Source organism: Malurus melanocephalus, unplaced genomic scaffold (assembly GCF_030028575.1).
Source record: "Malurus melanocephalus ecotype Western Australia unplaced genomic scaffold, MMel_1.1 scaffold_219, whole genome shotgun sequence".
Lineage (NCBI taxonomy): Eukaryota > Metazoa > Chordata > Aves > Passeriformes > Maluridae > Malurus > Malurus melanocephalus.
The window spans coordinates 373528-401444 of NW_026623451.1; the positions used below are offsets into that span (position 1 = coordinate 373528).

Sequence of the window (27917 nt, forward strand, 5' to 3'; positions counted from 1 at the left end):
AAGTCACCCAGTTCTCTTGAAAATGTTTTATTTGTTTCTAAAGAGGCTGAAAAGAAGCAATTCTGTAGTCCAGAATACCAAATACTATCGATAGCACAGAATGAAGACACAGTTTTCAGAGAAAACCATTGCACTAGACCCAGATCTACTCAGCTACTGAAGATATTGCAACAAGGCTGGTGAACAGACCCCAGGATGGCAAAGCACCCTCCCGCTGTGGCTCACTCTGCTCCACGCTGGCTACTGCAGCTCTGTCTTCTCTCAGACTCCTCCCACACCCGTGCAAAGTGCTCTCCCCACAGTGGGACGGGGCTGGTTATCATTGGCACCAAAACAAGCCAAGGGAAGGACCCAGCAGGCCCCTCCTGCGCTGGCTCCTCCCCGGCAGGCTCGGGGCATGCTGGCAGCAGGTTTGCATTAATGTTGCATTTGTTTTGGGATAAAACAGGCTGTCAACACCAAGGACAGGCAGCCTGGCATTACTACAGTCACTTAGAAAACAGAAACAATAAAAAGTTGCCCGGCTCCAGCCCTGGGTRGAGGGCTGYGGTGCTGCTACATCCAGCACACTGMMACTGCTGACRCTTGAGGGGCAAATTTGGCCACTGGGACACAGGAGACTGTTACTGAGGAACTAATCCCTAAACTGAATCCATTCCCTTACAGCCACCTCTCCCAGCTTAAGGAAGTCCTCCTCAGTGACAGCAAGAGAAACCGGTTTCAAAAAGCAGATTACTGCAAGACAYATCTACGATTTACAGAAAAATCCAGCCATTAAAAACAATTGTCTTTACCAGAAATTCCACAGGGGAAAAGATGTATTTCAGTTCTCATGAAGAGAAAAACTACAGAGCTATTCACAGTAGAAACAGTGCACCCTACTCTACTGTAAAATAATAACRAGCTTGTAGTGATTATGTTGCTGATTTTGCCCAGAAAAGGCTGCTACAAAGAGATATTGAATATTCACACTTACTTCAGCCAGGCAAGTTTGGAACTTGCTACTGAAATAAYGTCTGATGAGTTATGGAAGCAGTAATGAGTTTGCTTTTGCTGAGTGTTATGCCCAAATCAGATTCCCCAAGAATCCTGAACTTTCTAGACTTTGGGCTGGCAGACTCCCAGTCTGCCTCGCTGCTAAAGCTCTTTGATCCACTGCTGCCCTCACATCATTCAGCCTAATTAAATTGGTGGTTTTTTAACTGAGCTGACAAGGGGCACTGACACCTTTGCCACCTGTCTAGTTGCTGTGAAGCTGCCATTTCCAAGAACTTCCAAGGTGGGGCTAACAAAATAAGGCAAATACAGAAGAACCTGGAAGTCTCAGAAACAATATGAAATCAGAGTTCATTTGCTACAGCACAGAGCAGAAGTACATTTGGTTAAGTGAAGCATTTTTTTTTCTGAGACTGCACTGGCCCAGAACATTTGGTCAGAATGACTGTGATGATCATATTGGCTTGTACAGCAAAGTGGTGACGTATTTCTTCTTGTAACGGTGTGTAGCACTGAGCACCATCACTCCATCCTACAGGAGAGGGAAAACAAGTGAGCATGTGGCATGGCCAGACATGAGGAGTGCAGGACRTGGCCTGGCCTCTCACCTTGATGGACAGTGCGTACAGGTGGTTCAACATGACGTGGTTGGGCTCAGGGAGCAGAGCAGGATCACACTGCAGAGAAGAGGGACAGTGTGACAACAACAGGACTCACAGCTGAGGGTGACAAACAGCAKCTGTGACCAGCCACACACCCAGCACATCACTGCTGCTCACCCTGAGGCCATCACAAGCACAGCCACCATTCCAGMACAGCCCCAGACCCCTCTGGGTAAAACCCTCTGCATCCTCACCAGGAYTGGGAATCAGACTGTGATTACCCTTTCTGTGCTCCAGTGTCCTAACAGGTGACAAGATTAAGATTTTGGGAGGAAAACAGCAATCAGGTTTTCCATTCTGGAGATGGTCAACTAGAAAAATATATTTACTTCAAATAAACCCATCTAGACATACACAACAGAGTTTTTCCTATGCTGTCCCCTGCCTGTACCCAGATTTTTCCCCCTCTGTTCCCACCCCACAGGGCATTGTTCAGCCCCCCAAAGTAATGTACTCACAGAAATGCCTGTGTCCTTGTTCAGGATGACCTGCAACAGGTGTGGGGGGAGAATGGGTGGAGATTTAAAGCGTTCCTCTGCCTTACAAACATAGGGCTCCTGGTGGTACGGTCCTGGGGGTGAACTCGACAGCTCTGCCAGAGAGATGTGAATATTTAATCCTTTGTRAGAACATCTGCCCTTTATAGGTACATGCAGCCTGAAGGAATCAATGGCACTTAAGCACAGCAACTGCAGCAGCTGGTGCAGTGCCAGAGGATCAGTCACTGCCCAAGAGGGGATTTAAGGTGCCCAAACTCTGACTTGAAACGAGCTGTGAGGTTTTGGGCAGCAGAGTTCTGAGGGCCCAGCTGCACTAAAGAACTTCTCTGTGATCTCTGGCCAGCACTTCTCCAGCAAACACTCCACAGTGCAGGTGCCATACAAGGTTCCCACCAAGGGAGGTACAAAAACATGGGAGACACCTGTGAAAGGCAACTGCTTAAGACAAAAATTGCATTTTTGTTATTCTAAGATACAGATAATTTATATTACCATGTGAGGGTATTATATACTCCTGAGCCTGTGTTAGCACTGAGATGCACCTGATTTCTCMCTCTTAAAGGGCAACTTCTCAGCCRCYTCCTTAGCAGAAAAAGACTGGATTAGGARCAATGTAGGCTGTCAGTGTTGGTTTGATGGGGTAAAGCAGAGAYTGATCCACCAATRAGTGCCCTAAATGCAGCCACTGCACACAGCAGGGACAAACAAAAAATTACTAAGCACCCATCACTTTCTCCTCATCAGATCCACAGTGACCTTTGCTGCTTTGTCAGAAACTTCCTCCTCTGYGCATTTGTGACTCCTGCACACATCCACAGGTCCTGACACAGGTGGAGAYTAATCTGCACTGTAGTTTTAATTCCAGATAAAAAGAAACAAGAAATTTTTAACAGCTCTGAAAAGCGTAATATAAAATTACGAGTAAGTTCATACCAGACATGTCTGAACATTTTTGGGAGTCCACCATCAAAGCATCRAACACTTCAAAGTCAGTTTTCTTCACCTGGATGATGTTGTTGACAGTGCCCAGCTGGCTGGTTACTACTGGCTGRCAAGAGAACAGATAGAAAAATCAGAATAAAAACAGCTTGTGGGACTAAGAGATTCTCAGAACTACMCAATCAGCATTACCAAGAATGAGGTACATTGCTTTTGAAATAGAACCAGAAAAGTGCCAGTCAGAGTCAGGTTAGGAGCAAGTGAAGGATCACTGGGAGGGGAGGATGGCAGCTGAACCTGCCAGGGCTGCAGCCCTYGACTGATCCTTGGGCTACAGAGAAGGGGAGGGTCAGGGCTGGGCTGAGGTCACCTGTGACACCAGCTCTGGATGAGCTCTGAAGCACGTGGGGAACTGTTGGGCAGGCTGGGGTTAAAGCTCATTTTCTAGCAGAGGAGGAACAGGCCTGGTAGATTTTGGCAGAGTTACTGGACTGTGAAAAGATCTAGAGCAGCAATAGCAACATCCTGGCACAGAGGGCCAGGCCAGCASTGAGCTCTGGGCTGCCAGCAATGCCACAGGGCTCTAAAAGGCACTTTGGCACTGGACAAGAAAAGCCTGGCATCACTTATAAACTGATGGCCAAGAGATCCTGTCCCTCATTGCATCTCCTGCCCTCTGAGCTCAGTCTGATGCTGCCACCCAGGCCAGCAGGGATCAGAAACCTCTCTCTCACCAGCCTGAAAGCCACTTTCTCCTCTTCAGATACCTCAATCAATGAAGAGTGAGTCAAAGCAAATGTTACCTCTGCAGGATCATGTGTCCACTGCCCATCCACGAAGAACTTGTACTGGTGCTCTCCTTCTGGCAGGTCCAGGATAGCCACAAAGTTATTGTGACTGGAATTTAAGACCAACAATCAGCCCTGCAATTCTCTGAAAAGTACTGTTCTATAAACTGTGACACAGAGCACAAGCCTCCTCAAYGTGCAAAACCTTAAAAAGGCACATTCAGAGTGCATCTCTGATGCAATCTAAAGAATCAAATTCTGATTAATGCTCATCATCATTTCCTCTATGACAGTGAATCYCCCCACATCCTGATATCCCACAACTGGCACTAAGCTTTTGTGAAGTGACCCTCACATCTTCATGTTACTTGTTAGTACACGAGACCTCATTTATCTGCTGATGGAACAAGATCATCTTTCTCATATTGCCCTGCCTTTCAGTATTTGCCATCATAAATTGCATTTCCCAAATGCCCATGAAATAAATGAACCATGAGCAGATAAAAGCAGCMACTCGATACTTCTGGGTTACTTTGGGTCTGAATAGCTGCTGCTKGGCAATTTCCATACTCCTGGGCTGTGAACTCCCTGATTCTTCAGAGGGCTTTACCAGCATCTCAAAAAAAGCTGAGAATCAGTTGATACTGCTCCAACAGGCCACGGTCTCTGGATCCTTTGAGCTGTGCAAGAGCCACTGACAGGGCAAGGATGTGCCATCAGAGACACCATGCTCAGAACCAGCTCCCCTTTCCACACCCAGCCCCAGCCCAGGCACAGACTGCACAACAGGGACTGGCTTGGGTCATCAGTGACAAAAATCACTCCTTTAAAACTGACACACAGCTCAACTTCCATCCTGTGCCATCCAAGAAGGGGAMAGTCAGGTTCTCATCAAGGGCTCAAGGAGGGAAGCAGGACAGTGGTAAATCAAACAAATTCCATCTASCAACTGACCACCTTCCTCYTGGCCCTGAGCACTCCCAGCCCACRGGGAACCRCTGCAGCAGCACTTCATTACCTCCTTGTCAGAGGAATTTTACTCCAGTTGTTGAAGGACCCTGACAAATAAACTTCTTTCCCTCCACCTGTCCAGCGAAAGACTGTTGGCCGAGCTTGAGTGGGGGTTTTGTCATTCACTTCCAGATCTTGTTGCCAAGCTAGAAATTCTTCTTTCTCCAACGGGGTCTACAAATACAATGTCTCAATCAAAAAAGCTTCTTTCCTGGCAGACTTAAGACAACCTGTGTTGCACTGAAGGGTTTTTTTTTTTGCCCTCAGGCATGATTCCCTAAGCCCACTACAAGTAGTTTTTGCCAGATGCAGAACATAAGCTGCATTCCTAGATGATGTTCATAAGCTGATTTGCACAAATCCTGAAAAAGAATTAAAAATCCCTACCCTTCCAAATTTGTGGGAAGAGTGGAAGGGAAAATAATGCCCCTCCYTCCAGCCCCAACTACACCTGCCTCAAAATCCATGCACCCTTTCCTTGGCAAGGGAAAGAAGGGGAATGATCAGCTTTGTGTAGCAATTCAATGGCAGAATCCCTTCAGGTTGTGAACAGCCCCACAACTGACAGCATTCCCAAGTGAGCAATGCCTGGAGAATGAACCAGCAGTACCTTCATTTCCTCTGAGTGGAACAAGTCTGCATCTTCAGGACTGTCCATTAAGATYTTTGGTCTGTCACCCTCTTTGGTACTGATGGCTCCCCCTGCGCCGTCCCCTCGGGAGGCTTTGTGCCCATGGCGCTCCAGCCCTGCTCGCTCGCTGCTCGTGTTCCCCATTTTTAAAGATCTAAAAGAGCAGGGAAAGCCAGATTAGCACATGAACTTCCAAAGCTGGAACACCAGCAGGCAGGAGAGAAAACTCATCAGTGGACCTGGGCTGTGTTTCTGAGCTGAAGAGCCTCAGAAACTTGATTAACCCATTGTAAAGTGATACCACTCTCAGAACAAAGACACTAAATTACAGTTTTTAGCTACTCCTGATGATGTGCCACAGCTCAATACATGAGCACCTCTCCCAGACTCGGCCACACAAGAAGCTGACCCAGCAGGWCCCTGCCACACAGCACAAAGTTGTTGTGTCTTCCCAAGCTAAGGGCTTGTTCTTCGCTTTGTGCCTCCCCGTGCACACAACGCTGCACCTCGCCAGCCGGGACAGCAGGGGAACATACAGTCAGAACGCTCCCGAACCAGCCCACCTGCAATGAGCCTTCACTGGCTGGGATAACGTTATCTAACGTTATCTCACCCTGCTGGGGATGCTGAGAGCAGCTGGCGGGGGCTCTAAGCACAGAACCACACAATGTCCTGAGCTGGAAGGGACCCACAAGGCTCCAGCGCAGCTCCTGGCCCTGCACAGACACCTCAACAATGCCACCCTGTGCATCCCCGAGAGCATCGTCCAGACCATCCCGGAGCTCTGGCAGCCTCGGAGCTGTGACCATTCCCTGGGGAGTGCCCAGTCCCGCTCCTGTCCCGCTTTCCCCCGGGTCCCACAGACCCAGCCCCTCTCCCACGCACACCCCGCTGGATGCGCACACACTCCACGCCGGAAGGGGCCCGCGGGAACCCCCCCCGCACACACCGGGATCTCCGCGGGGCACGGGGGGCACAGCCCGGGCTGGCAGCCCCGGGAGCCCTGAGCCGGTACCCCCAGCCCCAGAACGGCCCCGCCCCGCCGGGCCCGGCCCCGCACCCACCGCCCGCCGCGCTCCCGCCGCCGCCGCCTCACGGCGCTTCCGCTTCCGCCGGGCCGGGCCCGCGGCCGCCGGGGGGAACCGAGCCCGGCGCGGCCGTTCCGGGCTGTCCCGGGCTGTCCCGGGCTGTCCCGGGCTGTCCCGGGCTGACCCGCCGCTCCTCAGCACCGCGCCGCTGGTGTTGGGTGTGCGGGGCAATGGCTGTCCCCGCTCCGTGCATCGGAGCTCGGATGGGCCTGAGCCCCGCGGGCACAACGCGCTGGGACCGTCAGCCTCTGCCTCGGAGGGAGCGCCCATGGAAGTCTCATGTATTTAACTGATAAATGTTCCCCAAAATGAAATTACACTGATACAGTTCTCAAAGCATTCCCACTCACACGATCTGGKTTTACCCTTTGCTCTCCCCCAGCTGTTTGCTTTCTCTTTCTTCCGCTTTCCTCACAGCCGCAGGCTGAGGGCAGCAGATGTCACAGTCCTCCTTACAGGGAAATCGCTTTTTTTCTTCATTACGAAGAGAATCAACCTGCGCAGAGACAGAAGGATTCCTACCAAATGGAATGTATCCGCATGCCGTCACGTTGTGAGAAGAATTCTGCCGGGATGGACAGACAGTGCCCAGCGCAGGGCTGGCTCTGCCGTGTTTTGGGGAACAGCGGCTCCCTTTCGCCTTTGGGGKTCGAACAGCAGGGCTGCCAGGGCAATGTGTGCGGGCAGCCCTTCCCCACAATACCCGCACAACACCTCTGCTATAAAATGCAGCTGCTGCTATTTTGGCATGGTGAGCCATCCACGGTGTGCTCCATGCCGAAACCTTTGGAGCTGCTGCTCTGYGGGCAGGACAAAGGCCATGGATGGCATCTCACCCTTGTCCTGTTTTCCCCGAGGCCGCTCCTTCTCAAGCGTGGTTCGTGTGACCCCTCGTTGTGACAGGGGGTGTAGCACAGTCCTGGGGCAGTCAGCCTGTAACTCACTTTGTGAGCTGCTGGGCCCGGGAATAGCGAGGGCTGGATGACATTACACCACGAACACCGGCATCATTCCCCCACCTCCTCGCACAGGTCTGTGTGCACCGTCCCTGCACTCACTGCAGTGCTGTTTCCTCCCCTCAGCCTCAGTAGTGACCGATTCCCCAGAGCTGCTAATGCAGGAGCTGTGGGAAGMGAGAGATCAGCTAAAGAGAACCACAGGGGCCTGGCACGGCTCTGCTGCCCACTGAGTCTCTGGAATCCTGGAGATTTGTTCCTCCCTTTAACAGCATCTCTGACTTTTTGCCTCCTTCCATGCTCTCCGGCTTGAAGGGCATAAAAACTCCCCCTCTTCCACCCCCATCCTGAACCAGCCTCCACATTCCAAAGGAATGCTACAAAATACCTCTTCTACCTCTGTCCCTATTGAGGGTAAAAGGACCAGGGGAAAGCACAACTGAATTATTCCGAATAAGAAATTCCCTAAAAAAACAAAACAAAAACAAACACAAACAAACAAACAAACAAAAAAAACCCCCACAAAACAACAAAAACACCCCACAGTCCACTTTCAGACTGATCATGGTCCATATAACAAGATAAAAGTAATTGATGAAATGCTTTATCTGGTGTCGTGACTGTGCCACACCACCTCCTAGGACAACGTGAGGTTTTAAAAGCAGAGGCTTGTAAAAACCTGCAGCCTATGAAGAGCCACGTGGTCTCTGTTAGTTGCCACATCAGTAGCCACAAGCAAACTCAGCTCCATTTTCCCTCATTCACACCTATCTTCTTTAGTAAACATGAACTAGACCTGGCTGACTATTAAATCTCACATAGAGCATCTTAGTCAGAAGTTAATTTTAAGGCAGTTTGGTTCTTGGCTCTTAAGACGGTGAGACTCAGCAGAGCTGGTGCAAGTTCTGAGAATCATTACAGAGCACTTTTGGTGCCATGAGGGCTGAGGGGTCAAGTGAAGTGACATCTTTGCTCCTGAGTCATTCTACCCCTTGGAGATATCACTTACCRTCCCTCTCCATCAGCTGACTCATTTTAAAAGAGAGTAAGGACCAAACACGGCAGGTCTGAGGTCAGGAGAGACCTGTATTAGGGGAATGCATGGTCTGGATTAGATGGGCTGAAGAGTGACCGTACAAACTTTTCAGGCACAGAAGTCGGGGATGACACTCACCCAACACTGTGTTCTAGGCCAGAATTTGTTTTCAGTATTTGGATTATTTCTCTTTTTATTGGATTAAAATCAAAAGGCAATTAAGCCCCCATTGAATATTGTTTGAAATGTGAACATGGGGCTGCCTCAGCTCACCATGACCATGCAKCCTGCTCTGGTGTGGTCCCTTAATTTCAGGGAAGTTTCTCCTTCTCTTACCTCAGAGTAGGTGTCAAAAAAAACAAATGCAGTGGCCGTAAGCCTCAGACTGTGCAGCTCAAAGTCCTGAAGAATCCATTGATACCGGGCAAAGTTCTTTTCCYTTGACACGATGCAACCTTATTTAGCCAAAGAGGAGTCATCACARGGGAAGTGGAAGCTGACTCAGCCCTACAGCGAGAGATGACAAACCCAGAGGAGCCATCCTCAYACATGAGCTGGTAGATGAGATTCAGACGTGCCATAAATCACATCATAAAGGACACATGAGCAAGTGTTTCTTGTGTGCTGTGGAGGGGGAGCTGGGTGGGAGCAGAATAGAACTTACCCTGGAGTTCAAGACAGGATAAATTTCATTGCAGAAACCTTTGGTTTAATTTCTTACTGTGGTCTTCCACACTCCCTCGGGGGTCTCAGATGTGTTCCTCCATCTTTACACCGGCTGAGTGATCTGTTTGCAGGCCCCCTCCTCTTTTAGGTCACCTCTGAATTTAGCCCACTTCACCAGGCTGCCAGGGAGTGCTGCAGGAGAAGTSAGGCAGCCTCCTCAGAGGCTCACTCACATTTCAGAGATGCTTGTCCTGGCTGTGCATGCAGAACATGCCGTAGTGCTTGGGAAACAGAAAGTTGGGAGCACACATAAGAAATCCCTCACACACCACTGCATCCCTTCTCTGCTCCCACCCTGCACATCTCCCCAGACCTGCTAATTAAAAATGAGCTTGGAGGTGGGAGGATTGTAAGAGGATTTAGATARTTTTTGMGCCKGAAGGTGCTGCCTGTGGATAACTGAGGGCTCAGTCTCAGAAARCTGTGGCTCAGCCTGCACAGCCCTGAGGGCTCCAGCCTGSYCTGGAGGTATCTCCTACAAAGCCARGGTAGGTTCCACATCTGYTYAAGATTTGGTGATATGGACTCTTCCCTTTACAAAACAGCACYCTCCACAAAGGCTCCTGAGCAGCTSTCAGGTAACCAGGAGGGTTTTGTCAGCTTGGCCCCCATCAATCCAGTGACTTTGCTCRTGTTTAAATCTTACTTGCCTTGAGGAATCCAATCCTTCCAATGCCTCCTCTTGTGTGTGCACACACAACCACATGAAATAAAAACTAAGGGGGAAGATGACTCAATCTCCCCTATTCTGAGGCAAATTAGTAATAAAATCTGTGTTAAATAACTGGCAGCCCAAGTTAGAGCCCAGGGAATGAAATGAGCCTAGAGAGAGGTGTTGCACACTGTTTTAGAGGCACCTGAACTGATGGACACTGTGGCAGCAACCAGGTACAATCTATTTCCAGGCTGAGAGGCAGAACATGCTGTGAGCACATATCCAAAGACAGAGGTACAAAAGCAACAACTTCTGGAGCCTCACCACTTATGGATTCTAGTTGCAACCAYATAAATTGAAGAGCCAGTGCTGATCTTCAGGTGAAAGCTGTAAACCCCCGGGTGTCCCTGCAGGAAGGCACCCTTAGAATTTATTTTCATTTTGTCCCCTAGATTTTTTTTTTTTTTTGCTGTGCTGTCTGATGAAACTTATACCACATGTTGAGTGTCTGGCTGACCCCCTTCRTACAGCAGCAAGAACCCCCACTTATATTTAGAAGCCTCTTCTAGGGTTACATATCAAGATACGTGCACTGGGCTGTTTTGCAGAATGCAGCTGCCTTGTAAGAAGCCAAAGGTGCCAACATGATCCAGGAGCTGAGGCCAGCAATTTCAAGTTTCCATCTGTCTCTGCCTGTAATAAGGGCAGGAAAGAAAAGAGAGCTGGATCTGAGGCATTATTTGGTGCCTTCAGCATGCAGCATGCAGGGACACTGCATCAGAAAAYTGGAAGCCTGAAGCAGCTTTGCAGAAGGAAGACTCTGTTCATGCACCCAGGATACAGATGTTGAGTTGAAATCATTTTACTGCCTCTCACCTCCCTCTATTTCATCAAATCACATAATTCAGCACATGTATATAACAGGGTTTTTTTCCTACCAAAAGAAGGTAGGTCCAGTGCAGATTAATGGACCCAATCCAAGTCCAGAGGCATGKCAATGAAGAACAGGTAATGTCCAGAGCCTGTCAGAGATGATGACATTGGTATACATGCCCCTCAAAATATGAAGYGAGCACAAATTCCTCAGTCAGACCCCTGCATTCTGCTTTCCACACCCGCTGCTGTCAGCAGGRCCTTGCTGATTGGGGCACCAAAATGTCATTTAGGCTCCCTGTGTTTGGTGCCTGCTTTGGATRAGTCTGTCACACCTACACAGAATGATGTGGTTGTGCAAGGACCATGCCCCTTTCCAGCACAAGCTGCACTTCCCAAACATGGTTGAAAATTTATGTAAACATAAATAAATGAAGAGAACCAATACCAGTACATTAGTAAGGCAAAAATAAGATTACCTATGACACAGAAGCACTAAGGACATTAGGGGAATTGCTGCATTCTSCCCTCTCTGTCACATTAAGTGGTTTAATATAAAGCCTTTATTTTTATACCAATCAATAGCACTGTAAGGTACCAACATTTATCTTCAGAAGCACTGAAGGTACAAGGGCYCAGTTCTCAATTATATTAAGAGCAAGACTTCAAAGATATTTATGAGCAACRAGATGCAAGTTAGATTTCCAGTATGGTTTTCAAAAGCCTCTGAACAAGTCAGGTGTCTAAATCCCATTGATCTCAACCCTTGTTGGGCAGTTAAAAACAATACTTCAAGTTGCCCACCCTATCCTCTGGTGCCCATAACTTTGGAAACCTCATTTTGCTGATACTCACTTTATTCTGAAACYGTCCAAGGGGTTTGAAAAAGAGATATTACTCTTTCCAGTAGAAGAGGMAACAAAACTTAGGAAAGATACTTCCCACATACCAGAATGGTCATGAATTAAAAGTAATTTTATTCCACTTGTCAATGACATTTCTATCATATCTGAGAATATGGCAAGCTACTAAAAGTCCCACAAGACATATCAGACCATTAAAATAGTATTCAAAAACCAAAGAGGAGTTCACAGAACAGCCAGTTCTTGGGGTCATCAAAATCAGTGGCAAGATTCCCACGTGGACAAATCTGATCATTGTAAGTGTTGAATAAATCAACTGACTTCACCAGTGTTTGTGAAGTTTAATACTGCAGTAATTCAGGAGAGGTGATGCTCCACTGACTTCAATGAAAAACAGAATTTGGCAGGAAGGAAAGCGAAAAAAGCACATTGAAAATATAATATCAAGGCACAGAAAATGCATGCTACTTCCAGGCATATGCTTTAACAGGTAAAGGTTTCTGGGGGATTTTTAAATTTATTTTAAAAGGTAGTTGAACTTCTGACAGATGATTCTTCTCTCACCTGCACCTGCAGAACTCCCTGGATTTCTGGTTAGTCGTTCCAGGTTGATGTTGGTGCAAGGAGAGGGAGTGGAAGTTGGCACAGCTCGCTTGAAGGTGTGGTAATAAAGCAAACTGCTGAGGATGCAGTCACATCTTAATGCTCRCCAGAGCTCACTCCTTTTAACATGGAATATTTGTGTGACAAAACAATTGCATTCTATGAAACAGTTTCCAGCCAATAAAAACAGCTGTCYCATGCTAAATTTTCATAAGGTGTCAAGAAACTGCGGTAATTTAGAGGCCATCAATTCTGGAACCTGAGGCTGCTGACTGAGTGGTGTCTTAGGATGAGGAGGTGTGTCTGTAACTAGGCAAAGGTGTGAAAGTCTGTCCTTCTCTTACTACACAGACCAGTCATAGAGATGAGAGGGTGAACTAAATAAAACCCACATGAACAAAACAGAACACAATGAAACTGTCTGCCTTGCTAGAAGCACAACAACAAAGGGGTGAAGGACATCTATTTAAAAAGAACACCTTTTGTCAAATAAAAAAATAGGAACTTTTTACATAHATGAAGTTTAAAGAGGAAAATGTGATCAGTGCAACTTTAACGCAGGACTGGAGCTAAGTCAAGGGAGTGCAACAATGAAAGACAATAAAACAAACAAAAAAAATCATTAAGCAAAACAAGGATGCTATGGAAGAAAAGTCTTTCTTAATAATCAAGTGATTGAAATCGGTCCCAGGTGGTTAAAAATCCAAGGTAAAGTTCTATAAGCTGAGGATGACAAAAGAAAGCAGTTGCTGAGTCAGAGTGCGCCCACGGCATTATAAAATCACAGAGCAGGATAAAATCACAAACCCATGACTACAGTTGTGTTGTGTTGAGACTATTTTTGAGTAATACAAAAATCCTTAATGGCCTGATCCAAAATCTACCAGAGGTAACAGGAGTTCTTCTACTAGCCTTAGTGGGCTGTGCATCAGATCTTACACTGTGCACCATGAACAGTCTGGATACATTGGCTTTGTCTGGCTGGAGGCAGCCAGAGAACATCACAGATCCAGCATACATTCCATGGAAAAGAGGAAGAAAAGGGTTTTTTTGGGGGGTAAGATCTCATTATACATTAGGGTGAAAGAGAAAATGCTGCTTTACACTGAGATGTCTTATAAATAAATTACTTTGAAAACCTGGTCACGCCATGCTGATTAACTAACTGGGCTATCAGTTCATTCACCAGCAACATGCCTCTGCAGACTTGTAGGGTCAAAGCTAACAGTCTGGAATGGTTTCCATCTCTTCTTTTCCCCCCTCCAGAGGTTTGCATGTTGATATCCTCCAAGTACAGTCCTGGTCTTCAGATAGCATGCTGTAAGGACACAGAAATACGTGTGTTTAAAGGAGGAGAAGACAGAGAGTTTGCCCTGTGAGTTTAAATTATTAATCTACACATCTAATGGATACATTATGCCACATTAGTGGCACTTGTTCTCTTAACAAACATCCCTCTAGATTAGCAGTTCAATACAGTTTGGAATCAAAGAGCTGAGTTTCTAATGGCATTGGTCATCTGTCAATCCRAACTGAATTTTTAAACTGGTTTACCTGAATCAATGCAAGTTAGGGCCTCTCATTGCCAGGAAATGGGCTCTTACTTGACAAAGATTCATGAGGCCAACAGCATCTCTGCTTTCTTGCAGTAGTACATAAAACAGTCAGGCAAGAACAAGACTTCCAGCAGCAGAGAACTTGGTAAATCCAACAGTAATACACGGCACGCTTTAAAAGGACTGGGAAACCTGTCCTGTGCATTAGGAGAGGAAGGATCTGAAAAGTTCCCTCAAATTCTTCTGTAGGGGAACGGTCTCAGACAACACCCATGGGTGTCCTGACCTATCCCTCAATTCTGGGTTCTCCTGGAGCCCAAGGTATCTCCTCCATCAAGCAATGTCCCAGCAGCTCCTCAAGGAGAGATGTAGGACCCAACGCAGTACACAATAAATACATCCTTCAGACAGCACTGACTCCTTGGCTCGTTGTCTCTTGGGTGTTACTCATGGCCCCACTGACCAGAATCCATTGTGGGAGCATCTCCTCTGTGCACAGGTGAAACAGCTGGAGCAGGATTTTTCRTGTGGTTTGCTAAGGAAGTGAGGCTGATGTAATCACATTGTYTGTGCCACTGCTCAGCCTCCCAGCTGAGGGAACACTTTGAGTGACAGGTAGAGGACTTTAGGCTCCTGTGTTTTCACAAATCCAGTAAGTGGGGAAAAAGGAGATAATCAGGGTATGCCTTCAGCAATAGAAAAGCAGCATTGTCCTGGCTGGGTGGACACGGAGATTTAATGTGGATAAAAGAACAGGAATGCCCTGACTTGAGGCTTGGAGCTCTATCCCTTAGTGACAGGTCAATCCCTGCAGCACAAGGCCTTGAATTGTTTATTTTTTTGGTAAGGTACGGAGGACAGGATGGCCAATGTGAAGATGTGGAGGCTGGCTGTGTAATCCCTGTCCTCGTCCTAGCCTTCAGCTTATTCTGTGTCTGAAAGACAGGCAGTCACTAAGTGAAATGGCTGCAAAGGGTTCTGAGAGCTTCAGGAACACGACAGTAGAGATATTAAAAACAATCTTGCATGCTTTTCCTCCTAAAGAATTATTTCTGAGTCAGTAAAGAAACTAATTGTATGTGTACATCTGTCCTTGGTGTACAGTGTCAATGCTTACTCCTTTTCCAGATTTACCAATGCTGCAATACTGCACATATGCTTGATTTAAGACCCTTCTGATTCTGAGCAGTGCAAGCTGGTGCTTTCCACACAGCCTGGCTGGCTCTGTGTCCCTTTGAAGCCATGCTGACAGGTGGCATTTCTGTGGCTTCCCTGGGGCAAAGTTCTAAATCAAGTGAGATTAAAGAAGGGGTCAGAAGTTCAGGCTCCTCTACGAAAGCATTAAAATATCATAACAGTTTGCATAAAATTCCAAAGTCACGGCGTTTTGGCTGCCCTTCCTCAGACCAGAACTGTTGCTGTCTCAGTCTACTGAAGTTTTTTACTTCTCTCTAACACCTCTCAYTCATCCTCCACATTTCTACTTGGCTCACTCTTACTTGTCCTGACTGCAGAGAGGAGCACAGAAGGCATGGGCTGTATATGAAATGCCTTGTGGCTCAGCTGAGTGGCAAAACTTGTGTGAGCTCTGGTTCAGCCCTGAACAGCACGGTGAAGTGTCACTCAGACATTAGAGATGGTCTAAAAGTCTGTGCTGTGAGGAGCTGAATGTTGTTCTGGACTGCTGTCAGGCCAGCATGAAATAGAACATGGCATGTTTAGATCTGGTTAAGAAAAGGGTTTGGGATACCTAGGATCTCCTTCATTTAWGTAAGGAGGATCCAGCCCAGGATTATGTTTCCCAAACCCTGCCAGCAGAACTCAAATGTAATCYGAAGGCGTCTCATGTCAGCAAAATCCAAAACAAAACAGAATTTGGAATCTGCTTCAAAAATGTTGAGGCTGCTCTGAAAACACAGACTGTGCATGACTTGAGAGCCCTCACTGACTGACAAAATTACCACCTTTTTCTGAACAAAATACTTAGAGACAGGAAGGCTGACTCCAAGTCTGTGCCAGTCGGTGGAAAGGTTGCTAAGAGGCTCCATGAAGGAGCATGAGAGCAGTGGCACTGGGKGGGAGCAAACAGGGSATGGCACACACAGRCTGTGGCACACAGCCCTGCAYGGCTCCAGGTCAYGCTGTGTCTCCTCAGGGAWGGCAAACATGTCCCATTTCTCACCRCAGCCCTTGATGGACAACATGCCTGAGGCACACATGCAGGGCCACACTGTGGTGACACAAATACCAGCTAAAGTTMAATCTGAGCAAGCCCTGGAAATGTAACTCAGTGCTCAGSACTGGCAAGGCAGGGGYACAGGGGAAGCTSACAGGAGAGGGTAGGAGCAAAGGGGGAAGATGAAGCATAAATTTGGCCCAGTGTGGAATGAGGCACAGCCCTGATTTGGCACACAYCACAGCTCTGCACTCAGACAGTCCTCAGCATGACGAGGAACATCACTTCACACTGATCAAGACACACGGGTTTTTATTGCTGGGCTGTCAACTCCAGTGATGCAAGTGAAAGCTTCCCCTTGCCTACATTTAGGGGCATGAGTGCAGAAGTAGATGCTTCCCAAGTGTTGGGTGGGCCCTGCTCCAGGATATATATGTATGTATCACTATATATCTGAATATATGTTTGCTAAAGATAACCAGTGTTCAAGACAAATGAGGCTCTCCAAGGCAGCAGGAGAAGCCCCGAGCTGACTTAGCTCTGAGTAAATCTTCAAAATGAAAAGTCAAGGCTGTTTCTTCCCTGCAGACGTAGGTGTTGGCTGTGGTTATTCCTGTGTTACTGTCGTTCTGTGACTGGAAAAAACAAGGAAGGCACACAAGGACACTTGGAAGTAGGAGTTTTCTGAAAAGTGAAAGGGTCTTCCTCTTCCCCAAGTCTGCTACTGTCATTGGGGGTACATTTGGGGGTATTATTGGTGATATAAAATCATTGTTTGCTCAAAGCAGGAGTTCCCTGCTCTTCCTCTCTCTGCAGCTTCTAGCAGTTCTACCTTCAACACCCCRACTTGATATTTTTCTCCTGGCTGAGGCATGTGGAGTTGATTTGAAGGAGACTTCAGAACCAGCTGAGCCTGTCTCAAATTCCCATACGGAGAAGAAAAGTTGTGTAATAATTGATCGAGACTCCCTCCTGCCAACCTGACTTGGATGTCTCACTTTTGTTGCTTTCCAGAGGMTGGGTGTTGTGGAAGAACTCAAGTTCACTTTGCATCTTTGATACTGGCTGCAGTATCTGYCAGTGGTAATTTGCAATGAGACTTGTTATCCTTTGAAGACAAAAAGAAGCCACAAGGAGTGTCAGCAGGAACAACTGGGTACTGTGGCAGCTGATTCATTTTAAGTGGATAAAATACACAGGAATCAGTCTTGGAAGAGCCAAGATTTTCATACATATTGCTGAAGTCCAGCTTTCAGGAAAAATGCATGCGTAGGGCATGGAAACATTAAATCTGTGCTGAACAATATCAAACAAAATACATCTGTTATATTATTGTATTAAGGCTATTTTGTGCTACCTTACTACTACTGAAACATATATTAAAGTTAGCATAGAATTAATTCATAATCACTCCACTTCAGCAGAGGCAAAATTAGTAAATAATCATGAGCAAGGCACAAATGGGTGTGAGATAACTGAATGGACCTTGCAAAGTAATTCACACCAGTGGCATGTCAGATTAAGACAATTTAGTATAAAGACAATTAATATAAAGTAAATTGTCCAGGAATAAGGCAACAGATGAGACTGAGGTAAGCATGGAGAGTGGAAAGACCAGTTGTGTCTTTTTYCCACTTGTTGGAAAAACAAGTTCTTTTGTTCACTTGTTTTCACATCAAAAGACTGTTGTTGCCATCAAATCCTTTCTTAGAAGCAAAGGCTTTTGGGAAATTGATGATGTGTGAGAATGGGAGCAGTAAAGGGGCTGGAAAGTCAGAGAGCAGAGTGAATCCAGTAAACCCTGAGTCCTCACAAAATTAATGGTACCATTTGGCCAAGAAAGCTCTGTGGAAACTATATACAGAAATTAATATCCCAGCAGCCTGCTGAGGGTTGCCAGGCACCTGGCTGCTTCCACCCAACAGAGAGTTTTCTCTTAAAAAAACCCCAAACAAACAGAATCAAAACCAATTCCAAAAATCCTCAAAAGAAAAATAAAGTTGTATTGTACTGGCTTCCTGCTGCCTGGTCACTTTGAATGCTTTAGGCCAGTGCTGTTTGTCACTCCCCAGACTTCCTTCTCTTCCCTACTTTGAAAAAATTACTGAGCTGCTCTCCTTGCCTGAGAAATGATGAGTAAGGTGGCGGAGGCGAACAGAGGAATTTACTGCTGCTGTCAATTACAAAACTTGGCACCCCCAGCCTRAAGGGACTTGGGTTTAAATCTGTGAGGGCTGAACAAACTGAGCACAAGCTGAACCAGAGAGAGACTCATTCTCGCAAAATGCATAGAAAATTAATGAATACACAGGAAGCTTCAGAGTCTGCGGCACCATCTAATAATATCCCACAGAGCTGGRCCCCATGTCCAGTGACTTCCCTGCAGCTCAATATGTTGTACTTTGAATTTTGTATGAAAATGCTGCACACGTTTAACCARCTACTCCATTCCATTCCCTGGAGATGTCTTCATTTCAGTGGTAAATGAGGTGTTCCCTGTTTATAGTTTATGCATAAATTTGTGCAGTGCACTGAAAGGCCCTCCAACCAAACCAGACAATAATAAATTCATTTAAATTGGTTATTTTAATGGGAAGAGCACCGTACTGTGGAGAAAAGAACATATTTTTGCATAACCTTAAGGAAAAATATCAATTCCCTCATTACTTTTGTCCTCTTTTCCAGTAATCCACCTGGGTAACCTCTGTGTTACAGAGATTCATTTGTTGAGCTTCATCTCAGGTGTAGGAAGGCAAGACAGAGACACAGCACAGAGAGCAGAGCCTTACCCCACAGAGAGCTGTCAGAATTACATCTGTGSTCACTTTTGATATAGTTATGGTCACTTGTTTTACTGTCAAACAGTAGAGGAGTAATTAATTGACTGCCATCTCCTCCTTGCAGAGTTAAAAGATCGGTTGGCCAGATTGTGAGCCTGAAAATTAGCACCTGGGGACTCTATTACCTGAAATTTAAGGGTCTCAGGTCACTTGGTCTGAAAGGTGGTGAAGATGATGATAAGGAAAACAAACAGCAACTGGCCAAAATTGGAAAAATATATTGGAGCTGCAAGAGTTTCTAGAAAACCCGCTGTTGCTAAGACAGAGTTGCTTGCATTTAACCGTGGTAATAGAATTCTCTAAACTATAAAATATGGAAAAATTCTTTTGGAAAACACACATGCATCCCTAAACATATCAGAAGAGGTAATTGTGGCAATCTTTAGTGTCACATTCTGGAGGCCCTGCACAGAGGGCTGTGAGAGTGTTTGCTCACCGTGGTGAAGTGAACCGCGCAGTAGATGCCGACGACAAGGCCGATGAGGATGGAGGCCACGGCCACCCAGAGCGCGTTGCGACCCAGCCGCTTGGAGCCCTCGATGTCCCCTTGGTTGTAACTGTTCAGAGCCTGCAGAGGGAAAGGGGCAATTCACAGCTCTTCCTTTACAACAGAAAACTGTGGGCAAAGCATCGCGATGGCTCTGGACTAATGGTAAATCTGTAAAAATCATCAATGTCTGCTGCCAAGGTAAGCAGTCAGTCCAGTTTTCTGTTCCACTCATTTTCAATACCTTTCATTGAAGCTACAGCTCTTTTTTTTCAGTGGYGAGGCTTTGTTCATATGATACACACCAGCATAAAAGCTGTCACACTGACATCCACCCCCTTGCATAAACCAGTGGCTTTTATCTTTGGAAATAATTYTGTAGTTTATGTGAATTGTTAGTTGGCCACTTCACTAGCAGGGAGCTAAATTCTTATGCTTTATAGGACTATAAGCATAAAAGAGAGCATAAATAGGCTGCATTTTTTTAGAGAAAGTCTCAGCAAAACTTAAAAAACTTACTGTTTTCCTATTTTTCCAATATTTTACTTTTCCAAGTAAAGTTTGGAGAATTAATATGTAGTTCGCTAGTGGTGGGAAAAATACAAAGAAATATAGGTCATCYGAACAAAACATCTGAGTGCCATCCTCGTGGGCTAGAAATTGTGTTCCTCTGCACTTCTGGAAGACACTGATAATTATTATCATATCCATCCCAAGGTGTGCATCAGATATACCCACATTATCTCAAGAGACTCAAGTTTCTCTCTAGCCACCTGTGACTTAGCAGATACTTTATATTCATTATATGTTCAGATTGCAATGTGTGATAGGACCACTCTGACCTTCTAGGCTTCTGTGAGACAGATGGTAGGATTTTCTGAATTAATTTTTGGTTTAACCAAACCATTTTAAAGGAAAAGCTTCAGTGAATTACAAAGAAAAACTGCAATATGAGTCTAAAGACAGTTTGTAGTAATTTTTTCCCCAAGAATGAGATGGTATCAAAGCAATAAAAAGAGAATTATTCCTAAGAATTATTTTGTAAAATCACAAGAGTTTGAGTTCATAAACCATATGACTGAGTCCAGATTTCTTGATCAGATTGCACTATTGAACTGTCTCAGCMTACTTCCTCAGAGAATCAAATTAGTCATAACATGAGTTTTAGTATCTTGTRTATATTTCAGGAAGTATCAGAGAAAGGGGAAGAGTAGGGGGAGAAATACAGGGAGCTGATCAAATTAACTGTTCMGTGGACTAAAGAATTCAGATTGTCTCTAGAAGACAACTGCATGATATATCACCAAATGCTATTGTGAAAGTGCTTCAGTTATAAACCCCTTTTTTCAGCAAAAACCCAACAACAGAGCAAAGAGCTGTGACTGTGGAGAGCAGGAAAGGGATGGAGTTCAGGGCATAGCAAGCATTGCTGTAGAGCCATTTCTCCCAAGCAGAGGGGCAGYGAGGGACGCAGTGTGTGCATTGTGTCGATTAGTGAGCRCAYAGAGCTAATGGGCTGGGTGCACTCRTGGTGTCAGTGCTGCAGGAGATCAGTCCAGCCCAGACAGTCCCAGAGCAACACAGAGCCTGTGTTCCTAGAATTGCATCTCAAGGATAAGTGCAGGTACTTATTCTCTGGTGTCTATGAAAGGCTGAGATGCTGATGCACTCTGGTCCTTAAAGAGAGCACTGATACATTTCTTCCCTTCCTGGAAGCCCACATGCCTAAACATTTATTTCTCTGGTTAGTGTCCCTAAAGAATATCACTAATACCTCTGCTCTGCTGTCAGTTCTCATTGAGGCTGGCTGGAGGTGGAAAGCACATAATGGGGAAAGAGGGAAGAGATGGAAATGAGAGATGGACAYGAGCACATGGTCAAACAGGACAGAGTGACCCCTGCTCTGGACACAAAGGGGGCTGGCACAGTCCTCTCACCTAAGCCACTCCACTGTCCCCAGCAGTCCTGGCTACAGAAGAGCTTTCTCAAAGTACTTTTGGGAAGGTCATTAAAAGGATTAAGAGGAGAAACATGACTTGGCTTGGCCTGGAGCAGGCTGACCCCCTCCTGCCTTTGCCAGCAGTCACCAATGTGACCATGGCTGCAGCAAGAAACACAGACAAGCACCACAGACACCCCAGCCTGGACTTKGTGCTCCCCTCTTATCAAAGGGCTCCCCTTGCATGGCATCTACAGAGGGGTTCTGCAAACACCCTCGACTCAGTTCCCCAGGCATCTGGTCTCAGAACTGAGACAGTGTTGTGAGCAAGACCTGACAGCAGCAGCWTGCAGTTCTGGGCCATTTTACTAATGTATTTAGGAAGTCTGGAAAATGTCCATGTGATTTCTGCAGGTACTGCATAAATAATTCACCATGCAAACTTTAATAAATAATGCCATTTTAATACAAATTCATGATGAAGAGGAGGAAAACAGCATTAATGATAAAGAATAGGATTTGGGAGAGACAGGAAGGAGACCAAAGTTTCTCGATGAAGAGGTTTAAATTAAGTGAAATAACTTAGATAGCATTCAATAAAAAATAAGTGGTTGGGGTCTGATGCAAAGCTTTTTGAAGTTCATTACTTCCATCTGCTTCAAAGGCCTCCTGGTCAAACATACAGTTTTCAACATTKGACAGAGATAAACTGTTAAAGCCTTTAATGTTACGTCAACTGTTAAAGCCTTAAAWGTTACATCTATTTATTTCCAAGGGYTGGGCAATATAYTGARAGCACAATATGTCTGTATGAGACATTTGGTTTGTCTGACTTTTAAAACAAATTTCAGGCCTTTTTTAAGTTAATAGCGTATGATTTCTCAGGTTTCTGCTACTTCGCTCACTATGAAGTCATAAACTAAATTAAAACCACAGTTCTGCAGCTGTTTATTTACTTGAGTAATCTCAGTGACTTCACCAGGTTCACACACATCTATTTATAAAACCTTCTCAGTTCAACAATAAAGCAACTTGACCTCATGTGAACAAAAACATGCTGAATTAGCAATAAACTATTAATCTTTTCTTATGCGTATTTTCTGTTCCATACTCCCAGACCACTGGTCATGACAAAACCAGAAAGAACACTATTTCAGAACTCCTCCTCTACATCTCTTACAGGTCTGGGCAGACCAGGCTGAGGTTCTCTGATCAGCATTTTCTGGGCTCTGCAGCCAGGCTGGGTGAACCTTATTTGGCTGCGCCTRGAAAGGAGACACTCTCTAGTTCAGACCTGAGGAAGAGTGAGACCTGCTGACTCAGGGTGACTCCTCACTGCAGGAACAGCTCACAGGGGAGCACAAAGAAGAGAGGTGACTCGGGGAGCAATTCAGAACAGGCAGGTGCCAAGCAGGACACATGAAAGGGGAGTTTGCTCTGCAGAGTTGCAGAGGAAAAACGCATCAGTTTGCAAAGGTGAGGGCCATGCAGAAATGCCTTAACAGCAGCTTCTTAAATAGGTTGTTTAATATTCCTGAAGAGTCCCATATGATGCTGAATRTCCAGGTACCTACAAGCTACTTAAYAAGAGATATATAAACAATAAACTCTGCAAGGAAACTTTCTGATTACAGRAACACTGGTCACTCTGCTGGTCACTGACCTGGCTGCAGCCAACGCACTGCACATGGGTTGTTAGCATCCCAGTTAGAAGTGATGACTCCCTGAGAAAGCAAATTCCAACCTTTGCTGTCCCCGTGATTTCCACCACCCTCCAGTTTGTTGTCTCTGCTTAGGGAAACCCATATACAGACAAGGCATTTGAATCCAACAGCAACAAATGCAGACAAAAGAACTTGTTACTATCAGAGGCAGATGGGCCAAGATTGTCACAGCTTGACCACATATGTTGTTTGAAGCGTGGAAATGATTAAATAAAAATGTGTCAACAGAAAGAGGGAGTTTGGAGCAAAAATCAGTGAGAAATAGCTTTGGAGAGACTGTTTGGAGGTTGTTACAAATCTAGGGCCCTGTGGAATTAGAGAACTAGTCTGACATAGAGATCTTTGGAATTAAGACAGCTGAAGGGGGTGTACTGAGAAAGGCCAGCAAAAGGTGTTCAACTGTCAGACCTCAGTACTGGCATTGGAAATATCTGATTAATTTCCCAGTTATTCCACAGCCTCCCTCTAGCTCTGATTCCATGAGCCAGACAAAGCCAGTCCACCTGAGCCACGTAGAGACACAGCTGGCAGCTCACTGAGAGCTCTCTGGGTTCACCACTGCAGACAAGGAGCCAAAGAGCTCAGTGACACAGTGCCTACCCCCAGCCTCRCACCAGAGAAATCTCCTGTGCCACACAGGCCTCCTGACTTGGTACCTGGCCCCAAACTCTTGCCCCTGATGCCTGTGGTTGCACCTTGTGTGAGAAAGAACAGGGCAATTCTGAGCGAGGCATCTCTGGGGTTGAGTGAGCTGACTGATGGCACAGCAACATGACACAGCTGCTCTGCAGTGATCCAGCTGCTGGAAGCAGCARGGAGCAGAACTGATGGCATCTGGCTGGGACTGCAGACGGGTATTGAGAACATTGATCCTATAGCCAGGAATCCTGGGGGAAACAGAACTCCATTTGCCAAAGGTGCTGGCTCTGTAATGCCAATATAACAACACACTGATGCCATTAATGTCCATTCTACTAGCTCTCCTTTGATCCCTGCCATGAGAGACAGACAGGTAAGGAASAAGGAAAAGTTATTATTGCAAAAACAAGAACTTGTGAAAGGTTTATTCTAAAAATAAAGCCAAGGAGGTAAGATCTGTAACGGTGAGGTTTGAGCCTCCAAAGGTGAGAACAAAGTGAGGAAAACAGTGCTGGAGTTGTAAATGGGACAGCAGAAGAGACTAAAGAGACTGAAGACAAATCTGTCATTTATTTTGGGGGTGTGTTAGAGCCCAGACTCTACTTTTAGAGTGAAAACATTGTCTGAATTTAGAACAGTTAAGGAGGACATGACACAGGTACACGGGGTGCTGAACCATGCYCCCCCTAGAAGCCAATGGGACTTTTCCTTCTGGGCCCTTTCTAAGAAGTGGAAATTTGTAGAGAATCCATTTGTCTTGGGTCTTTATCTCTGACCCAAGATCCCAGCAAGCTCTGCAGATTGTAAAGGCACCTTCTGTAAGAAAAGAAAATAACCCACTCTTGTGTCTCAGTGCTAACCCTTAGCAACTCCAGCTGAGAGAGGGAGGGAGGATGCAGAGCCCAGCAGAAGTGGAAATAAAACCAGCACAGGCTAAAATGCAAAACCTGCAGCTGAGGATAATGCAGCAGTTACAGGTTGCAGCTCTGAAAGGCAGGGGTTGTCAGGCTGTGGAAAAGAAGTTGGATGTGTTATTGCTAGGGAAAAGGAGAGGTTTTCGGTAGGATGCTGTTGAAACAGACAGGGGAGGTTATTGGTCCGGTTTTTGTTTCCTCCTSTAGGGGAGTGGGCAGCTGAGACCTGCACAGGCTGCTCAGCATTCAGGAAGTGCACTTCCCACCCTGATTTCTCCATATCCCCTGGKAACAGTTACTGATGCCTGACTCCAAAAAGCCTGCGTGAACTTCAGCGAGGCTGGGGGTGGCGATTTCTCCATATGGGGTGCAAAAATCTTTAGAGGCCAAATTCTGTCCTTGACAGTTAACTTCTGTACAGCCCCAGTACCTTGATRAAAGTACTGTCACAGTGAACAGATGCTCCCAGCCCCAGATCATCAGCTCTCATTACTTTATATAGCACCCTCTGTGTCCATGGACAGAAAGGATGCTGAGTATCAGCAGAAGCAAATCTTCCCAAAAGAAGAAAAAGAGTATATTGTATGGTTAAGGTAACAGCAAAGAAAATAAACACAGNCTGTGTCCATGGACAGAAAGGATGCTGAGTATCAGCAGAAGCAAATCTTCCCAAAAAAAAAAAAAGAGTATATTATATGGTTAAGGTAAAAAAAAAAAAAAAAAACAAAAAAAAAAAAAAAAAAAAAAAAAAAAAAAAAAAAACACCCCACAAAAAAATAAACCAGCTAATTCGTAATTGCAAAAAAAAAAAACCAAAAAAACAAAAAAAACAAAACAAAAAAAACCCCAAAAAAACACCAAAAATACTTGGAAAGATGGTTTTGGAACAGCTCCTTTAAGTAGTTTTCAAACTTAAGCAGTGTGATTGCTCATCAGTCTCACTAGTTTTAAAACAGTGTGTTTTGGGACATTTTAGGCATAGTTAACTATTATACTTAATTGTAAAAAGAAATAGATACATTTTTACTTACCTTTTCAGCCTGGCTGTCAGAGAAAAGGATGAAAATACACAACATGTTTTAAACCTTTTTCAGCTCCTAAACAACAGAAATACATTGCAGTGTTACTGATAACACTGATCATGTATATGACTAGAAAACTCTGGATCTGACTCTGCAACTTTCAACTCAGAGAAGGAGATTCTGTTCCAACAATCCTTTGGAAGTTTACAGAATTGCTGGGTTATTAAGGACAATGAGTATCAATTACAAGTTGAAGGAGTAAGGCTGTTCTCTCAGTGTATTTGATACTCAGTTTATATAGGCGACTGCTGACAACCTACAATCATTATCAATGCCTGWATTATTCTAGTAAATAATATCACAGAACCTGTTTACTGGAAAAAAAAGGCAGTCCTATTTGATTAGCTGAAGCAGAAACCAAATCTGATTTCTATTCTCCAGCTGACACTTTCACGCAGATACTGTGTCCAGKTCAGCATGCGACTTAGTTGATATAACAAACCCCATTAGCCGCAACAAACCTGTCACCCGATAGCCTGATAGCGAAAACTTGTTGGAAACTGCTTTTCGCTCCACGTTTTCCATTGCTGCTGGACCCCCTGGCCACGCCTGCTGATGCTCCCAGGCTCGCTGCCTCACCCAGTGTCCGCAGGCTCCCGGGACAAGCGGCTCAAAGGCGGCTGGATGCCCCTTTCCCTGCCGGGGCCGGCGGTCGCCCCTCGGAGCCCAAGCCGGAGGCGCTACTCACCATGACGGCGAACACGAAGGCGACGATGTTGATGGGATAGGCGGGACAGAAGCAGGAGAGGATGCTGAGGAGCAGGTAGTTCTTGGGCCGCGGCTGCGGCGGCCCGTCGGGCAGCTCATCCTCGATGTTGGTCTCGGGGCTGCTCTCCAGAGCCCGCTTGATGTCGGCGCCGGCGGGGAGCGCGGACATGGGGCTGCGGTGCGGCGGGCGGGCGGTGCGGAAAGCCCAGCGCTCCGGGCAGGCGGGACCGAGSGGCGCCGAGCCAAGGGAGCCGCCCCGGGACGGGGCCGGGCGGGGCGGGGGGGCTGCCGCGGGGTCTCTGCGCGGGGCTGGCTTCACGGGAAGGGATGGGAACAGCACCAAGACCGACGACGTCCGCCGAGGTTCCCAGCGCCGCGTCCCCGCGGAGTCCCCGCGCTGCTCCTGCCCGGCCCCGGGAGCGCCCCCGGCGCTGCCGCAGCGCGGCCGGGGCGCAGAACCTGCGGCTGGTCCGGCCTTTTCCGAACTTTTTCAGCACTGGCAGTTAAAGGACTTTAGCCGAGTTTGCCTTACCCCGGGTGAACTTCTTAAACTCGYATTTCCAAGTGTCAGAGCTGCTTCAGCAAGGAGGGTAAAGCCGGCAAAGGCATTTCCTCGCAACTGGACCGAATTTGCTATCTCCCAAACCCAGCCTCTTACTAAACTTAGCAAAAGCATTGAAGGGCAGCAGAAACTAATGAACTTAAAGAATTATGATSAAATTATTAGCAATAGATTCAGTCCTTACTGAACATGACATCTGTAAGGTGAAATCCACTATAKGGGATGCATGAAAGGGAGCAAGGAAATTACTGCAATGTCCAAACCTTGACATATGGGGGAAACAAACACAAACAACCACACAATAAATAAATAAAGATCTGCTTCCATCATGGTTTTCAAGTTAGTGAGGAAAAATATGGCAGCCTGCATTCTGAAAGGAACAAGTTGTTTCTGCTATGTGATATTAGAAAAACCTTCTCACCTCTATCAGCAATTAATTAAAGTTACAAAAAAACAGTAAAGTGTGCTTACAGCTTTATGAATGGGACACTTTTATCACTGAGAGTTTTACAATAGACTTGAATGAAGTCACCGTTTCCCTGTTCTGGATGTTATCCTACAAAATGTAACACAATAAATACTTTTTTTTTAAGGAATAAAGGTGCAGTATTTTCACTTTCACAGACATTAATCATCTCTCAACTGTGTGTGTGGAATATAACATGGAGTGGGAAACTGCTGATCTATCAAAATGTCAAAAGAAAAGATTGTACATCTTTAGAAAAGAGTAAGAAATACCAAGTTCCATCTGCTTGCCAAYGTAGCCATTAGTGTTCAGGCACAAGCAGCTGTAAAATCTCTGATCTGTTTGTTCTCAGGGGACTTTAAACACAGTCACCAGACACGCGCAGGAAAAGCAGTTCACATCACACAACACAGTTACTGTTAGAGTTGATTTCAGTAGGGATGTCCTCTGTAAAGGATCAGCACCTTCCACGGCCACTCAAGCCTTTAATCCACAAG

The 27917-nt window shown here is 46.0% G+C and overlaps 2 protein-coding genes across 4 annotated transcripts; both read right to left on the reverse strand.

The window, feature by feature from the left end:
• Positions 1 to 2: 2 nt before the first annotated feature.
• PRKAB1 (protein kinase AMP-activated non-catalytic subunit beta 1) lies at positions 3 to 6637 on the reverse strand. Of its 2 annotated transcripts, none has more exons than XM_057374222.1 (8): positions 6592 to 6637; positions 5507 to 5681; positions 4904 to 5070; positions 3901 to 3994; positions 3092 to 3206; positions 2117 to 2250; positions 1605 to 1673; positions 3 to 1528 (listed from the first exon to the last, which is right to left on the reverse strand). In XM_057374222.1, the coding sequence occupies exons 2-8, from the start codon at positions 5669 to 5671 to the stop codon at positions 1451 to 1453; spliced, it is 822 nt and encodes a 273-aa protein (XP_057230205.1). In that variant the 5' UTR covers positions 5672 to 5681; positions 6592 to 6637; the 3' UTR covers positions 3 to 1450. The 2 variants fall into 2 exon arrangements, with proteins under 2 accessions (XP_057230205.1, XP_057230203.1); XM_057374220.1 differs by lacking the exon at positions 6592 to 6637 and adding an exon at positions 6477 to 6549.
• Positions 6638 to 11426: 4789 nt separating this feature from the next.
• Positions 11427 to 26603, reverse strand: TMEM233 (transmembrane protein 233). 2 transcript variants are annotated; one of them, XM_057374228.1, is made up of 3 exons: positions 26373 to 26603; positions 19336 to 19467; positions 11427 to 13645 (listed from the first exon to the last, which is right to left on the reverse strand). In XM_057374228.1, the coding sequence occupies exons 1-3, from the start codon at positions 26559 to 26561 to the stop codon at positions 13634 to 13636; spliced, it is 333 nt and encodes a 110-aa protein (XP_057230211.1). In that variant the 5' UTR covers positions 26562 to 26603; the 3' UTR covers positions 11427 to 13633. The 2 variants fall into 2 exon arrangements, with proteins under 2 accessions (XP_057230211.1, XP_057230210.1); XM_057374227.1 differs by lacking the exon at positions 11427 to 13645 and adding an exon at positions 18917 to 19024.
• Between the last annotated feature and the right edge of the window lie 1314 nt (positions 26604 to 27917).

Coding starts and splice junctions, on each gene's coding strand:
- TMEM233 (XM_057374227.1), bottom strand. CDS start 26,561: ATGTCCGCGCTCCCCGCCGGCGCCGACATCAAGCGGGCTCTGGAGAGC. Junction 19,468..26,372: donor CCTTCGTGTTCGCCGTCATG/GTGAGTAGCGCC, acceptor TTCCCTCTGCAG/GCTCTGAACAGTTACAACCA. Junction 19,025..19,335: donor GCGCGGTTCACTTCACCACG/GTGAGCAAACAC, acceptor CTTAAATTTCAG/GTAATAGAGTCCCCAGGTGC.